This window comes from Ambystoma mexicanum, chromosome 6p (genome assembly GCF_040938575.1).
Source record: "Ambystoma mexicanum isolate Mex_15411 chromosome 6p, UKY_AmexF1_1, whole genome shotgun sequence".
Taxonomy (NCBI): Eukaryota; Metazoa; Chordata; class Amphibia; order Caudata; family Ambystomatidae; genus Ambystoma; species Ambystoma mexicanum.
The window spans coordinates 1,348,328,008-1,348,344,583 of record NC_090935.1 but is presented as its reverse complement, the minus strand read 5'-3'; the positions used below and the strand labels follow the sequence as shown (position 1 = coordinate 1,348,344,583).

Sequence of the window (16,576 nt, the reverse complement as noted above, 5' to 3'; positions counted from 1 at the left end):
ATAACAAAAATGCTAATGGTAGAGATGCTCCTGGTCCTGGTCCTCGTCCATCATCCCTGTGGCCAAACCTGATAATTCTTGGAGATTCTGTCCGACTTCCAAAGACTGAATTCCATCTCAGTCTTTGATAATTATCAGATGAACAGAATCAACAGTTTTGCGTAATGCCAAATTCATTACCACCTTGAATCGACACAAGGCTATTTGCAGGTTCCATTAAATTCCATTGAAAATAAGAAAAATGCCTTCAGTACACACAGGGTCTTTATCAACTTACCGTTCTTCCACTAGGCCTACATGGAGCCTCAGCCACATTCAAACGGCTTGTGGATAAGAACTTACAGCCCTACTCATTTTTCGCGGGGGCTTACCTGGATGATATAGTGGTCCCTAGTACTAGTTGGGAAGAACATATGCACTGCTTCTATGAGATCACTAGAGCCTTGTGAAGAACAGGACTCTGGGTCAAGCCAAAACAATTTCACCTAGCCCAAAATCTGGTGAAGTAGCTAGACTATTTTGTATGTGATGGTCTCAGACCGTCCCAGAATGAGAACGTGAAGGCGGTAGCCCTAACGTATGCCCCAAAACCAAACAGGAACTTAGAGCCATTCGTAAGGCTGGCCGGCTATTACTGAAAGTTAATTTTTAACTTTTCCACTGTAGCTGCTAACCTAACGGAAAAACTTAAGAACGCACATCCCAACAAACTTGTCTGGACTTCACAAGACCAAAATAGATTGGAGGGCCTGAAAAAGATTCTCTGTGATGAGCCTGTTTTTAAGATGCCAGACTTTAAAAAATAATTCTGCAAACCGATGTGTCCAAGGTAGACCCAGGAGCTATCCTGTCCCAGTTGCATGATGGGCAAGAACCTTCAGTCTTGTACACGAGCAGAAAATTGTTTACTCGAGAACAAAGATATGCAACTGTGGAATTGAAGCTTAGGCAATAAAGTGCGCCATTAGCAGTTTGCGATCTGACGGGACAGAAAACTCGACTTTTACAGATCATTTACCCTTAACTTGGATCTACTTAAGAAACAACACCAATGCTAGGGCAATGGGGTAGTTTTTAGATCTACAGCCCTTCTGTTTCACAATAGACCATAGGAAGGAGAAAGAACAAAAAAACATAGGTTTTCTCAGTCGTTTCCGTAGACCAACTGTAGGAAGGTTTAGAACCATCAGTTAGGGTATGCGGCACCACCTTTGGGACTAGGGAGGTGAGTCTGCTAAATTTAGCACCCCCTAGGTGATAGGGCAAGCCGAATCCCACAGGTGGTGACCCCCATAGAGGTCAGACAATCCCCAACCAGGGATATATGTCATCCCCCATGCCGCAGGAAGCACTATTTTTGTTGGTTTATATGGAAGTTAAAATGTATAATAACTTTCAACTCCCTACAAAAATGGCTGGCATGGTTTCTAAAGCTTTTCAGACACAGTCCTCATTTCAGAGGCAAGAACACAATATGGACCCATCCCTTCGGCTTTGTGGGTCGCGGAGAGAGAATGAGGGAAGGGTGAGCGGGGGAGAGACTGGGGGGTGGGTGGGTGTGGAGAGAGTAGGGGTAGGGCAGATGGGTGGGGTAGAGCGTGTGGCGGTAGGGCCGGTGGGTGGGGGTAGAGAGAGTCAGGGTAGGACAGGTGTGTGAGGCTAGAGAGAGTGGGGGTAGGGTGGGTGGGGGTAGATAGATTGGGGGAAGGGTGGGTGGGTGAAGAGAGAGTGGGGGTAAAGTCTGTGGGTTGGGATAGAGAGAGTGGGGGTATGGTCAGTGGGCAGGGGTAAAGAGAGTGGGCGTAGAGAGAGTGGGGGTAGGGCAGATGGGTGGGGGTAGAGAGAGTGTGGGTAGAGCTGGTGGGTGGGGGTAGGGAGAGTCAGGGTAGGGCAGGTGCGTCAGGCTAGAGAGAGTGGGGGTAGGGTGGGTGGGGGCTGAGAGATTGGGGTAGGGTGGGTGGGTAAAGAGAGAGTGGGGGTAGAGAAAGTGCGAGTAGGGTGTGTGGAGATAGAGAGAGTGGTTTAGGGTAGGTGGGTGGGGTAGAGAGAGTGGGTGTATGGTGGGTGGGAGTGTGTAGAGAGAGTGGGGGTTGGGTGTGTGGGTTGGGTAGAGTGAGTGGGGGTAGGGTCAGTGGGCAGGGATAAAGAGAGAGGACGTAGAGAGAGTGGGGGTAGGGTGGGTGGGGGTAGAGAGTGGGGTTAGGGTGGGAGGGTCAGGGTAGACAGTGGGGTTAGGGTGGGTGGGGGTAGAGAGTTGGGTTAGGGTGGGTGGGGGTAGAGAGTGGGGTTAGGGTGGGCGGGTGTAGAGATTGGGGGTAGGGTGGGTGGGGGTCTGAGAGAGTAGGGGGTAGGGTGGGTGATTGGGGTTTGAGAGAGTGGGGGTAGCATGGGTGGGAGAAGAGACACTGGGCATGGGGTGGGTGGGGGAAGAGAGAATGGGGATAGGGAGGGTGGGTCGGGGAAGAGAGAATGGGGCTAGGGAGGGTGGATGGGGAAGATGGAATGGGGATAGGAAGGGTGGTTGGGGAAGAGGGAATGGGGGTAGGGAGGGTTGGTGGGGAAAAGAGAATGGGGATAGGGTGGGTGGGGGGAAAAGAGAATGGGGTAGGGTGGGTGGGTGGGGTAAGAGAGAATGTGGGTAGTGTGGGTGGTGGAAGAGAGTGGGGTTAGGGTGGGAGGGTCGGGGTAGACAGTGGGGTTAGGGTGGGTAGGGGTAGAGACTGGGGCTAGGGTGGGTGGGGGTAGAGAGTGGGGTTATGGTGGGTGGGTGGGGGTAGAGAGTGGGGTTATGGTGGGTGGGTGGGTGTAGAGATTGGGGGTAGGGTGGGTGGGCATCTGAGAGAGTGGGGGTAGGGTGGGTGGGAGAAGAGAGAATGGGGATAGAGAGGGTGGGTGGGGGAAGAGAGAATGGGGATAGGGAGGGTGGTGGGGAAGAGAGAATGGGGATAGGGAGGGTGGGTGGGGAAGAGAGAATGGGGATAGGGAGGGTGGGTGGATAAGAGAGAATGGGGATAGGGAGGGTGGGTGTGAGAAGAGAGAATGGGGATAGGGAGAGTGGGTGGGGGAAGAGAGAATGGGGGTAGGGAGGGTGGGTGGGGAAAGAGAGTGTGGTGGTTGGGTGGGGAAGAGAGAATGGGGGTTGGGTGGGTGGGTGGGGGAAGAGAGAATGAGGGTTGGGTGGGTGTGGGTGGGTGAGGGAAGGGAGAGTGTGGTTAGGGTGGGTCGGGGAAGAGAGAGTGGGGGCACAGTGGGTGGTTAGTGGTAGGGAGCATGGGGTTAGGGTTGTTACATGGTTATGGGTAGAGAGAATGGGGGTAGGATGGGTAGGGGTAGAGAAAGTGGGGGTAGGGTGGGTGGATGAGGGTAGAGAGAGTGGGGGTAGGGTGGGTGGGGAGACAGTGGGGGTAGGGTAGGTGGGTGGTTGTAGAGACAGTGGTGGTAGGGTGGGTGGGGGTAGTGAGAGTGAGGATAGGGGTGGGTATGGGTGGGTCGGGGACGAGAGAGTGAGGGCATGATGGGTGGTTAGGGGTAGAGAGCATGGGGGTAGGGTTGGTACATGGTTATGGGTAGAGAGAGTGCGTGTAGGGTGGGTGGGGAGAGAGTGGGGGTAGGGTGGGTGGGTGGAGAGAGAGTGGGGGTATGGTGGGTGGGTGGGGAGAGAGTGAGGTAGATAGAGTGGGAGTAAGGTGGGGTAGAGAGAGTGGGATTAGGCTGGGTGAGGGTAGAGAGCGTGGGGGTAGGATGGGTGGAGGTAGAGAGAGTGAGGTACTTAGAGAATGGGAGAGCATGGGGGTAGGGTGGTTGAGTGGGGTTATGGTGGATGTGGGGGTAGAGAAGGTAGGGGTAGAGGGGTCGGTAGAGGTAGAGAGGCATGGGGTAGGGTGAGTGAGGTAAAGAGTGTGGGGTTGGTTGGTGTGGGTGGGTGTGGATCGGTGATGGAAGTTGGAGTGTGTGGAGTAGAGAAGGTGGGGGGTGGAGAGAGTGGGAGTTGGGTGGTTGGGTGTTTTAGAAAAGCAGATCTGCCGTCAATTGGCCGCAGAAAATAGCCCAACTGAAATCGCTGTGCAGTGGGGAAATGGAATACCAGGCACCCAACTTGCTTCTTACAAAGCTGCTGATTGCAGCAAATATTGCTAGGGAACTCCTCATTGGGTAGTACGAGGAGGAGTTTGGAAAAAGAGATTTGAGCAATTTGGGAGTTTCATGCCATGGCATTGCCCGCTGTTATGCCAACCTGTCTCAGTTCAGAACCCCATTCCCTCTCTTTCTCTTCTGTGACAATAGTATCAGTAATTTTGTGGCACAAATTCCATACAAATTCGCCAAAACCAATCATGGATCGGGACTTAGGTGAGCCACACACCTACCATAAAATGATGGATCGCCACACAGGGATGGTCATTTTTCTGATTTTCCAGGATCAGACAAAAAAACTTCCCCCTGATCTAGGAATGTAGGGGACCCTGCTCATGTAATTGATCTGGTTGTGCTGCCAAAGGCCGGACTGGAACTCGAATCATCAGGACCAAAGTCGAGAGACTTAACCACTAAACCACTAGGATATCTGCTTGCAGTATGTGTGACTATGCCTGTTATCGTACCGGCAGAAAATGAAACGATGTGCACTTTTTATAAATTTGCTTTGCAAAATGTATTAATTAATGTCCTGAAATGGAAATGCTTGTTTATGGTGGGGTTGGTGGGTCACACAGCAAACCCTTCCCCGCGTGGCGCCGGTGGGTTGCCGCAGTTCACACCTACCAACACCGGGACTCATTTCGGAGATTCAAGTGAGATCACGGACACCTCGAGCGTCACTCTCATTGCCTGTCTGATGATGCACAGAACGCATCAGTAGAGTATCGCCACGTTTTGATCCATCTACAATTCTATAGGTTCTCTTTAGCTTTTGAATAGGTTTGCCCGTTGTCCATCTACAATTCTATAGGTTCTCTTTAGCTTTTGAATAGGTTTGCATATCTGATTTTATAACAGCTTCAGTGAAGCTGCATAGCGAAATATTGAGTTGTCTTTATTGTTAACATTGTTAATTTGGAATTAAGCATTTGGATGATTTATGATGATTAAATGTGTAATATGATTTAGTGTTTTAAGGTTATATTGTAACCATAAACACTTTAATTTAAAAAAAAGCATTCAGTAACAATGGAAATTGCTGTTTTGATGCATATTTTGGTGTTATTTGCATATTTTCTAGTATTATTCTTGCAAATCAGCCTGTCATTTTGGATATTCATGTTCTTCAACAAGGTGGAGGGGAGGTTTAAATGGTATCTCTGTGTGCCCCCGAACCCCAACCCTCCAACCCCCCAGTCAATCTCGTGAAATGAGATTCTTGTCAGTGGGAGGGGGGTTTCATATATATGGTTAAACCAATAATTTTCAGGAATTACGTACATTCACATGAATTGTAGAACATATACTTGATTTTCACTGAACCAATAAAATAAATATTTTTTACTGTGCCTCCAGTACTGGGGTTTGTCCATCATACCACAGCTGTGTGTGTCCATTTGTACTGATAGGAAAAGCAATGCTGCAAAGGTTTTTTGAATTCAAGGGGCACGACGTGGGCTGAATTCTTTTCAGACTGGAACATGGTCAAAATACATGAGAATCTAGATGGTGACAGTCATGGCCAACCAACTTGGCTTTGTGGGACATCCATTCGAAGATAGATTACCTGTTCACATTTGTCACATTATATGAATGATGTCGGTTGTTACAGGTTGAGAAAACAGTCCTTAGTGAACACGCTCAATTAGTCCTTGCATTAACAGACCCGTCACTTAAATCTAATACTGTTTTTACCAGCCGGGCTTATAACCTGACGTCAAACATTTAAGGTACTAATTTGAAATGCAACCCTAAGAATGTAGTAGGCCTTTTAAGCCCCGCTATTTAAAAGTGGTGGGTTACATTGTTACTGAAGATAAAACTTGAAAGGTGTGACTCACGAGTTTTCAATAACACATTAGATATTTGGCAAGGCAATATGGGTCGCCAGGCGGTATGCAGAATGAAACCTTTTAATGAAGAAAAAAAAAATACATATTCCTTCAACATCTTAATTAAGAACAAGAAAAGACATTTGAGAATGCCTTGAAAAATGTGAGCTGGGAATACAGGTTGGCCAATGATAAGGGCATGAACATCAGGAGACATTTAAGCCAAAGCTATAAGAACTGGCTTAGAAGATGTACAATTCAGCTAAATATAAGAGAAGGGCAATGGGCGTTTTATCATGTGTTAAATAATGACCCTAAAGGTCTGCGGCATTTATTAAATGGTGACACGAAACACCACAACACGAAACCAGCTAATTGCATCGATAGTCATACATGGACCACACATTTTAGAAACCTATATGCAAGCAACAACACTGTAGGCATGGTTGTGTTACACAATTCAATACCTTGCTGGCAGGTTAATTTTGATAGAGATGGCCTAAAACTGCAATTACAGGGTTTGAGCACCTCAAGGGCCCGCAGACGCGACGGCATGTCAAACGCAGCCCTTAAAGATGATGTAGAGTTGTGGATAGACATCTTGTTGATGCTCTTCGTAATCTTGGCATTTTTCCTAACTGTTGGCATAAGGCAATTGTAGTGCCTATTTATAGAAAGGGAATAAGGACCTCACCACTAAATTACAGACCAATGTCACTAATAGAAATAAGTAGTAAAGTGTTGGCAGCAAATGTTCTGAAGGAATTAACCTTTTGGGTGGATTCCACCAAGCGGCTTATTATCTTTCGAACAGGTTTTAGTAAATTCATGGGTACATCAGTTAATGGATTTGTATATCATTTGTGCCAGGAACAGGCTATGGGAATTCAGGGTAGATTGCTTTTCTCAGCCTGTTTAGATATATCAGCCGTCTCCGACAGTCTTGATTGCAATTTATTATGGAAAAAATAGCATAATGGAATAATGGAATATTCCACTGGGACTTTTAAAAATGGTAGCTTTTATGCAACATAGATACTTCCATATCTGGGCCTAAAGCAGGGGTGTCTTGTGGCCCTCTGCCTTAATCTGTATATCTTGCTAGATGAATTGGCCTAAGGTGGGGCCTTTCCTCCAAAATTGGATCATCTATGTGTAGGGTGGCTCGCTTACGGAGACGGCATCCTATTGTTGGATACTACGCCCATAGGCCTTCACAGAAGTCTGCAAAAGTTTTGCTAATTTTGCCTCTTGGAATAACCTGAAAATAAATCCGCTAATTCAATAATTTTAGAAGACACAAGACATTCCAGGGTTATAAATTGACTGTTCATGGTAAAAGGCGTGAAGAAGTGAATGAGTTCTTGTATGTTGGCTTTGTAATTGAAAATAAAAAGCAGATACTGGGGATTAAAAATCAATTATACACAAAAGGGGAGGCGTTTATAGCCCAAATGAAGATAATAAAAAGAAAAAAATTGGACGGGTTTCCCTTCAACCAGTGCTAGAATTTTACAAAGTGAAAGTCACCATGGGTGTATTATATAGGCTTGAACTAATTGACGCACAAAATTTGACATGATTGTTGGTCTTGGAAGGCTACCACCTTCATTACCAATATCGGCTATTAGAGCTGAATTAGGACTAAGATCGTTCCTATTAATTGTTAAATGGGACAAGTTGAATTTGTATTATGAAATACGAGTGGCTACTGTGAATTAAAAAAAAGCGGTGTCCAGTTAAAGTACCTAATACAAGAGGATCAAATGCCAAAGGGTCGACTCAATTTGACCTAAAACCAAAGGGTTGAATTTATTTTTTTTTAAAGATTTTTTTTTTGGGTTTCTGTTTTTGAAAAAAAGTGGTTTTACCACAAAAAAGGGGGTTTGCCAGGGGACCCCCCAAAATGTTTAAAAAAAAAAAAAAAATTCGACCCTTTGGTTTTAGGTCCTTTTGATTCGACTCTTTTGGCATTCGATCCTATGCATTCGAAACTTTCACCTATAACCAATCAAAGCAACGTGTTTGAGGAATTAGATAGGATGGTAGATCAAAGTAAGGTGTTGTGTATGACATTGGTTGTGCCTGTGAGGGGCATCTCTAGAATATTGACATCGAACTGTGTTTTTTTTTTTTTTTAAGAGCTTCAATGTGCTTAATCAAAAAATGAAGCAATGGGACATAATTGATAATTGGGTCTCAATAGTGAATACTAATTCCCGTCTGACAGAATTGATTAAATAGCCAATGGCCTACCTGAAGAAATTCTGCTGCAATATTACATAACATGTTAGAAGCAACTGGTCCATCAAGAAATTTAGAAAAATGTCAGCGTGCGTGTAGGATGTGCAAAAGACATATACACAAGATAGTGGAACACATGGTAATTAAATATAATGCATTAGACAAGGAAAGGCAAAAGCACTTCATTCATTGTGTGCACTCTAGATAGAGAATCTCGGTATCATGAGAAATTTTGAACAGATGCATGTATGGAAAAAAGTTATCAAGTACACTTGGATTGATATCCTTTCTTCAAGAAATCTTCAGGGGTCACATTGAATCTATTAGTCACTTAATACGGATGTTTAGTCTAGTTTAAAAAGATAATGTATTAAATAGATTTTGATAGATTGATGCTTTTAACTTTAGACTATATCATAAGCATATATGTATGAGCTTATTAATCTGTGTATTTTGTATGCTTGAATCATTGTGTAATAGGCACCCCATCTGTTCGATATACATTTGATGTTGGTTCTAACTTCGCTTGACATTAATAAGTGATTCCTATTCTGTGCCTTGAAATCTCTGTGTTTTTCTTTTCTCCTTCTTCAGTATGTGTCGTTTTGCCTCGAAGCATTTTTGTACTGTAAGCACTAGGCGCTTTCTTGAACTGAACAGCTGTTTATAGTACCAAAGTAGCGTTATGGCTTCAACTATTTTATCAGTGGTATACTGTTGGATGTTCATGCTATTGTGGGCCCTATGCACTTCAGTTGCCTCTACAAGTTGCATTGAGAATTACCACCATGAATTTGTCTGAGATAAATCAATAATGAATGTATTGCAGTTTTTTCATGCAGAAAGTTATTTTTTGATTTGGGCTGCGACACCTATAAGCCGAAACTATTGCATTAGCGTACAGAGAGGGAGAAAAAGCTCCTGAAGGAGGAACACACAGCTTGTACGCGTTTGGTTTTTGCCTACCCATTGACTGTCCATGGCCATGCTAAATCCCTATGACCATTCCCATCCAGTTCCTGCCCTTACCTGCCAAAAATACCTCCTCATTTAATCAAGCCTTACCCGCAAATGTTGCACTCGAAGTAGCTGACAGTGGGCCTCATTACAAGGTTGCCGGTCCGGATACAACGGTACCGGTAAGCTTGTATCCGGACCGGCAATCTCCGAGTTGTGCCTTGGGTCCCTTTCATTCGGAATGAAAGGCACCCGCGAGCACAGCAAGCCTGTAGCATCGGCACGATAATGAACGGTGCTACAGGAATCCCACATTCCCAGTGAGCCCTGTGGGGCTCAAATGGGAATGGGGATATACCGGCTCCAGCACCCGCGAAAGGGCAATTACCGTGTATAGCAGGGCCAGAATACCCCAGTAATTACCCATTCGCGGGTGCTGGTTTTCTTGCCGGTTTGGAGGTAGCCTTGCCGGTTTTACCGGCAAGGCTACTTCCAACCTTGTAATGAGGCCCAGTGTTTCTTTTCTAAAAACAGTCTACTGAGAGTTAATGACTTAATTGGGGTTGTAAACCCGCTATTGGTGCAATACAAATATCTTAACCAGGTCTGTCTTCAGCCACTTAATTTATAAGCACTCTAAATGTCCTTCATTGAAGTTCTGTTAAAAACAAGCATTGACAAAGCCAATAGTTTTGATGGGTGTATAAGTATTAGGCAGTTGCCAGTCACTTCTATTAGATGCCCGGGTACTCGCATCATTTTGCACCTGCCACCATCAATGGCCACTTGATACCACTACGGCTGTGACTGGCAAGTGTCTTTCCCATGCCTACACAAAATCCCAAACTGTTGGCATTGCCAATGCTTGTTTATTTTTATTGATGTGAATGTGTTGTATGATCAAGGATGTGAATGCATTGTATGATCAAAGTTGATCTGTTATAACATTTGGACGTTTTAAATTGTAAACCAGATCACAATAAAATAAAAAATAAATGCATAAAATAAATATTTGTTTTTATTGTACCTCTAGTACTGGTTTTTCTCCATCGTACCACAGCTGTGCCCATTTTTCTGCTGAACATTTGAAAAGTAAAGCAGCCTGAGTCTCTCTGTCTGGGCCTTTGAAAATGGCAATACGAGAATCAACTAGAATCAAACATACAGAAACGTACTCAATACAATTATAATGACAACATTTTATAGAATACGCATACAACCTTCTAGTTTCCTCACTCATAATTAATAATACAGTGATAGGAGAGTGAATGTTATGTTGTGATATCATTGACGAATACAGTCTGACTGGGCAGTGTGGATATCAGCACTGACCTTAACCAGGCTCGCTCTGACATTACAACGACTAATGTTCCATGGATGTTCCGAACCCAGATCCTCCTCCTAAGAGGCAGCTGGTGTGGGCTGTATGCACAGAACGGGATAGTTGGATCCCATTACGACCTACTTCGTTTTCTGCTGAATACTGTCTGAAGATCTCTTGCCTGACGCGTGAGTTGGGGAAGAAAGGCTTTGTGGACTCCCCGCAAAGTAACCACACACTTGATTGCTGCTTAATCAGATGCACTGGTAGGTAAAAACCCATTGGTTTTCATAACACAGCTCACCGAAGTAAGTGTATTTGTGTGTCTGAGTGAGTTTGTGAATATCTGTGTTTGTGTCTGCCTTTGGACGGTTCCATGTGTTAAAATCGTGCAAAAAATGGCTGTAGACACAAAATATTGCGGCAAAAAGGCAGTACCCGCATCCCCGGGCCCATTATACCATTTAAGGGGAGCGGGGGACACCCCCGTAACCCCCACTGCCCTTAAATGGTGTAATGAGGTACACCTTTAACGTGTCAAACCACAGCATTTTTGCCACGATTTTTTGTACAGGCAACATTTTTGCCGTGATTTTACCACTGCATACCCCTTTGGACTGGCTCCAACAGTCAAAGCACAACCCGACCCATCACAAACAAATGTTACGCACATCATGCGACCTAATATTTTGTCGATCAATGATGTAGGATAAAACAATATGGCAAATCTATGGTCATTATAATGTCTAACAGACAACCCAAAATATACTGTATAAACATGTGTAGCGCATACTTCGTCACAAGAAATGTAAAGGTAGGTTGTTTTCTTTCACATTTTACAAATCCTTCAACAATCCTACTCCCGTTACTATCAATTTAGGAGTCAAGTGTTCTTTGAATATGTTTTAAACTTGCAGACAGTTGGAACCCTCCCACACAGAGCGGCTCTATCCCTCCAATTAAAGATTTATCAGGCAAAGTCATTCTATGTTGTGAAGGCATCATGAAGCAAAACACAGACAACAGACTTAATATTCACATAAAACCATTTTATTAACTTAAATGTCAGGATGGTGGTAGGCCTAACTTGCCCTATGCTAAGCTGGGATTTCCCTACCTAAAGAAACTTAAAGTCTGTCTGTGTCCTAAACCTGTACTTGCCCTCACAACTAAAGCTAAACACTGTGCAGGTACGTCAGCACGAAAAGAAATAGTGTTCCAAATAATGTTCTGCGCTTCTTCCAGCTCTTTGGCTTGCGTGGCAGCACCTTCCCCAAGTTCAGAACAGTTCCACTAGGCCTCTGGGTTCCCTTTCCCAAGTACAACACAGTCAGTTCTCTTGACTTTCAACAAATGTTCCAAACAAACTTTGCAACCTTTCAGGCTTTTCAACGGTCCACTTAGCTTGTTATTTTCTTACTTGATAGGCACAACAGCTTCAGCGAATTACTTTTCCTTGGCTAACTCCAAGTAAAGTTTGCTCAGTCTAGCGTTGTCAGAGCAGACAGTCCAGGAGAATAGCTCAGGGGAAACGTGCTCGCAATGGAAGGGAGACAAGGCACAGCAACTTAGGTTCAATTCCCAGGTCCGCACTAAGAAACCTGTGGGTATTAAGTGCATTATAAATAACCAATTACAATTAACTGTTACAGCTCACGCAACTGAAAACCCTTGGCACTTTGTTATTCTTACTTGGACTTCTTTGGAAGCACAGGCTCCCTCTTTGGACCTGTGTTAAATGTCCATTTGCAGTTCTTTTTTATCCTAGGTAGCTTCTTGCCTCTGCCACAACATGACTTTTGCACCATTCAGCCCGTGGAGTGCTTTCCTGGTCAGCACCTTGCTTTTACGCTTCAAAATAAATAGTGTTTGTCACTTGCTTTTCACTTGTTTCCTCAGCCCTTGTTACTGGCTTTCATTTGTTCATACTCTCACATTGTCCATCAATGTTATTTGCTTGCTTTCATTGTATTCGAATTGCACAGCGCTTTTATTTCACTTGTGCAATACTTTCATGTGTTTTAGTATAACTTTTCCTCAGTTCAGTATTTAATAATGCATGAAGCACTTTGCAGCTCCTTCGGCATTCACAAATATTTGCTACGGTCTTCCGACCCTCTTATCATGAGTTTTCCTCTGATCGGCATCTCGGTATGCCCAAACCCAGCCCCTGAAGGGCCCGCCATGACTATTGCCTCTCTGTCACTCACGGTCTCCGGCAGCTCCTGCGGGTGCTTTCGACTTTCTCCTCTGCATTTTCACACTTCCCTTTCACTTGCTGGGAGCTCGGACGTGCAGCGCTCGTCCCTTCCAAACCTTCCTGCTGCTTTTGGCGGCTCTCTGGAGTCTGCAGTGTCCACTGTTGGATTCTGTTCCCTGGCTGATGCCTCGGTGGGAAACAGGATGACAGGGCCTCCAGGCTGCAAGGCCCTGCTGCGCAGCTCCGCAGGGAGCAATCATGACATGGACACCAACGTGTTGCTGTTTTGCCTGGAACTGCTCCCTCTGAGCAGGGGCGGGACATTTATTTGTAATACGTCACCGCTTAGCGTGATGTAAGGCGGATATAACATTCCTCCTTTATTTTAACCAAACATTAACAAAAACAATACCATCTTGGACAACTGTTTCAGACGGTGAGTTCAGTAGCCTCTTGGGCTGGTCTTCTACCACTCATAGTCTCTGAGTCTGGCTGGGGGCCTATGCGCAGTTCTTAGCTCATACCGTCCAACCCTGGGGGCTATCCCCTGACTCCCCTCGGGTTGCTCACCTTCATAGTTGGGCTCACCCAACTCTGGTTCACTCGACAATTCTTCCACTCTGTCGTCCATGTTCATTTCGCCTTCCTGGTGATTAAGCTCTTCTCCCATTGGATGGTCGTCTTCTTCTTCAGGTTGCAGTTCACCATCCGTCCATAGATCTTTTGGGACTGTCTTGAACCAAGACTTGTTTCTTGTGACTTGTCTTTGTCTCCTCCTGGCTGTTACCATGGTCCCATGTCTTTGAGTTATGGTCCATGGGACGGAGTCATATTGCGTGTCTAGTTTAGACTTGGATGGGTTTATCACCATTACCACCTGGTCGCCTACTCGGTGGTGGGACCTCTTGGTGTTCCTCTTGTTTCTCATATGCTCGTTAGCCACGGTTCTTCTTAGTTCGGTGCGTGCCCTGTCGTACGTGTCTGTGCTTCTGCTCGGGTGATGTGGAATGGATGAGTTGATGATGGTTCCGAACATTATGTCCACCGGCGGTATCCCCGTTGTGCTGTGTGGTGTTACTCTGTAATTCCTCAGGAATCTGTAGAGGTCCACTCTCCAGGGGCTTGAGTTTATGTGCGATAGGCGCAGGACTTTGTTTATTGTTCGCATGAATCGTTCCACATCGCTGTTGGCCTGTGGCCACCTGGGCATTATGTGATGGTACTGAACGTTGAGTTTGGTGATGTACTTCCTGAACTCCTCTCCTTGAAATGGTGGGCCAGTGTCACTCCGAATCCGCCTTGGGAGGCCATGAATGGCGAACATCTTCTCCATCGCGGGTATGACCACCTCTGTCGCCGTGGAGGTTACAATTTCAACCTTCGGGTATCTGGAGTGATTGTCGATCGCCACCAATAGGTACGTGCCCTCCTGTATCTTGCAGAAGTCTATGCTGATGGCGTCCCATCTAGAGGACCTTCGCTCCGCTGATAGTATGGGCTCGGGATTGGGCGGCACCCCCGTTATTTGGCATGGGAGACATGTGTTGATGAGTTGCTTTACTTTCCCATCGATCTGTGGGAACCAGACACAGTGTCTGATCTGGGCCTTGGTTCTTACCATTCCTTGGTGACCCTCATGCGCCAATGCCACAACTCTGTCTTGCATGCTTGCGGGGATGACGATTCGGGTCCCTCTTAGGATGAACCCATCCTCTGTGATTGATAAGTCTTGTCTTACTGTGAAGATGCCAGTTAGGAATTCTTTTGCTTCCGCCGTTCGATTGTGGACATTCCGTAGGAAAGACTTCCATTCCCCTGAGATGATCGTGTCTTTCACTAAGTCACAGCATGGGTCGGCTTGCGTGGCCTCCACAATGTCTTCAATGCCGATGGCTCTTGGTTTCATTGTGCGGATCACCTGGCAAATGTGTTCCTCCGTTTCTTCCGCTACGTGTATTTCCCCTGGTGTGGCCGCTCTTGGGTGTCTCGACAGGAAATCAGCTGGGTTTCCACTGCCTGGCTGATATGCTTACGCAAAATCATATTGTTGCAGGTGTAGTAGCCACTTTCTGATCCTGGCTGGGAGATGTGAGGATGAGCCGGTGAGGATGGGTAGTAGCGGTTTATGGTCCGTGTAGGCCTTGAACTTTTGGCCGTACAGATATAGATGAAAATGGCGGCAGCCCCACAGCACTGCGATCGCTTTTCAATATGGGAGTACCTTTGCTCCGTCGGTGTCAGGGCGCGGGAGGCATATGCGATCGGCATTGACTGTCCTGTGTTGGCCACTTGTATGAGGATGGCTCCCAGGCCCACTGGTCTGGCGTCAACGTACAGTTCGGTCGGTAATGTGGGATCGTAATATGCCATGATGGTGTCTGCCAAGAGCGATGCCTTGATTTGTTTGAATGCTTCTTGGCAGGTGGGGTCCCACACCCATTTCGTGCTGGCCTTTGTGAGTTCTCTTAGGGCTTGTGATAGTGTGGCCAGGTTGGGGATGAACCTTCCGCAGTAGGTTGCCATTCCTAGGAAACTGCGTACCTCTGTTGGTGTGGTGGGGGTGAGGTAGCCTGGATGTCTGCTACTTTTTGTGGGTCCGCCGAGATGCCTGCACTGTTGAAGGTATACCCAAAGAAAGAGATCTCCTCCTTTAGGAACTCGCACTTATCCTTGTGGTTTGTTAGGCCTGCACTCTCTAGCCTGCTGAGTAGCATGTGGAGCCGTTGTATGTGTTCTTCCTTGTTCTCTGCGTGTATGAGAATGTCATCACTGACATTGAGTACCCCGAGATGCCGCGTATCAAATCCTGGATCGTTTGCTGAATTACTTCAGCTGCAAAGGAGATCCTGAAGCTGAGCCGCTTGTATCTGCGCAGGCCTATGTGAGTGGAAAATGTCATGATGTACCTGGAATCACGGTGGAGTTTCAGTTGGTGATATCCGGCATTGAGGTCGACCTTCGAGAATATCTTGGACCCTGTGAGGTCTGCCACTATCTCATCGAGGGTCGGGGTGATGTGACGCTCTCGTTTTATCACCACATTGAGGAGGCGCATATCAATGCATATTCTCACTTTCCCGGGTTGTTTGGGTTTCTTGGTGATGACCATGGGCGACACCCACAGTGTTGGTCCGGTCACTTCCTCAATGATGCCCGCTTTCTCGAGTGCCTGGAGCTATTTCTCCACCTGGTTTCATATGTGGAACAGCGTTCTTTGGTGTTATACTGCACGTGGTTGTACGGACTCGTCGATGTGCAGTTTGATGGCCTGCCCTTTGAGGCATCCGATCCCCTTGAGGGGGTTCGGGTACTTTCTGAGAATTCTGTCGATGTCTTGTGACTCGGTCACCTCGCATATGAAGCTTATGAGTCCGAGGTCCTCTGCCACGTCTCCGCATAGTAGACACTTGATACCAGCGTTTACAACATAGATTTTGGACTGCAGTGACTTGTCACCCTTGCTGAGTGTGGTCCGGAATCAACCTACTATGGGCAGTGGAGTTTTGCACCCATACACAAACAACAGTGTGTCAGTTGTTTTCAGGACTGGTGGGGGCCGTAATCTTCTGAATGCGGTCAGCGGCATAACAATAACAGACGCCCTAGTGTCTATGGTCATTTGCGTGTCTTGTCCCTGTATGGTTATATAGCATTTCCGTCTTCTCAGTTTGCTTTTGGGTGTGGAGTCTCCGTAGTTCAGTGCTGAGACCAGGTATACTTGTTTTCCTTTTTTCCATTGCTCGTTTGCAGCCACTTGCTGGGATTTTGTCACATCGTCCCCTTCCTCCTCGGTCAATGAATTTGCAGTCCCGACTCGGCGAGCACTGGCTTGTTTCTTGGAGAGTTTGGGGTTGTTGTTGCAGCCCTGACGATCTGCATACTTTG

General features: G+C 46.2%; 1 protein-coding gene across 9 annotated transcripts in view; it reads right to left on the bottom strand.

The window, feature by feature from the left end:
- The window catches only part of LOC138510403 (uncharacterized), a 1,044,636-nt gene that overhangs the window by 178,769 nt on the left and 849,291 nt on the right, over nt 1-16,576 (bottom strand). For 8 of the 9 annotated variants that reach the window (XM_069626036.1, XM_069626029.1, XM_069626030.1 and 5 more), the window contains one exon: nt 10,198-10,319. In XM_069626036.1, coding sequence (XP_069482137.1) covers nt 10,198-10,319 — 122 coding nt within the window. The remainder of the gene's footprint in view (nt 1-10,197; nt 10,320-16,576) is intronic. The other variant, XM_069626035.1, reaches the window with a different exon arrangement.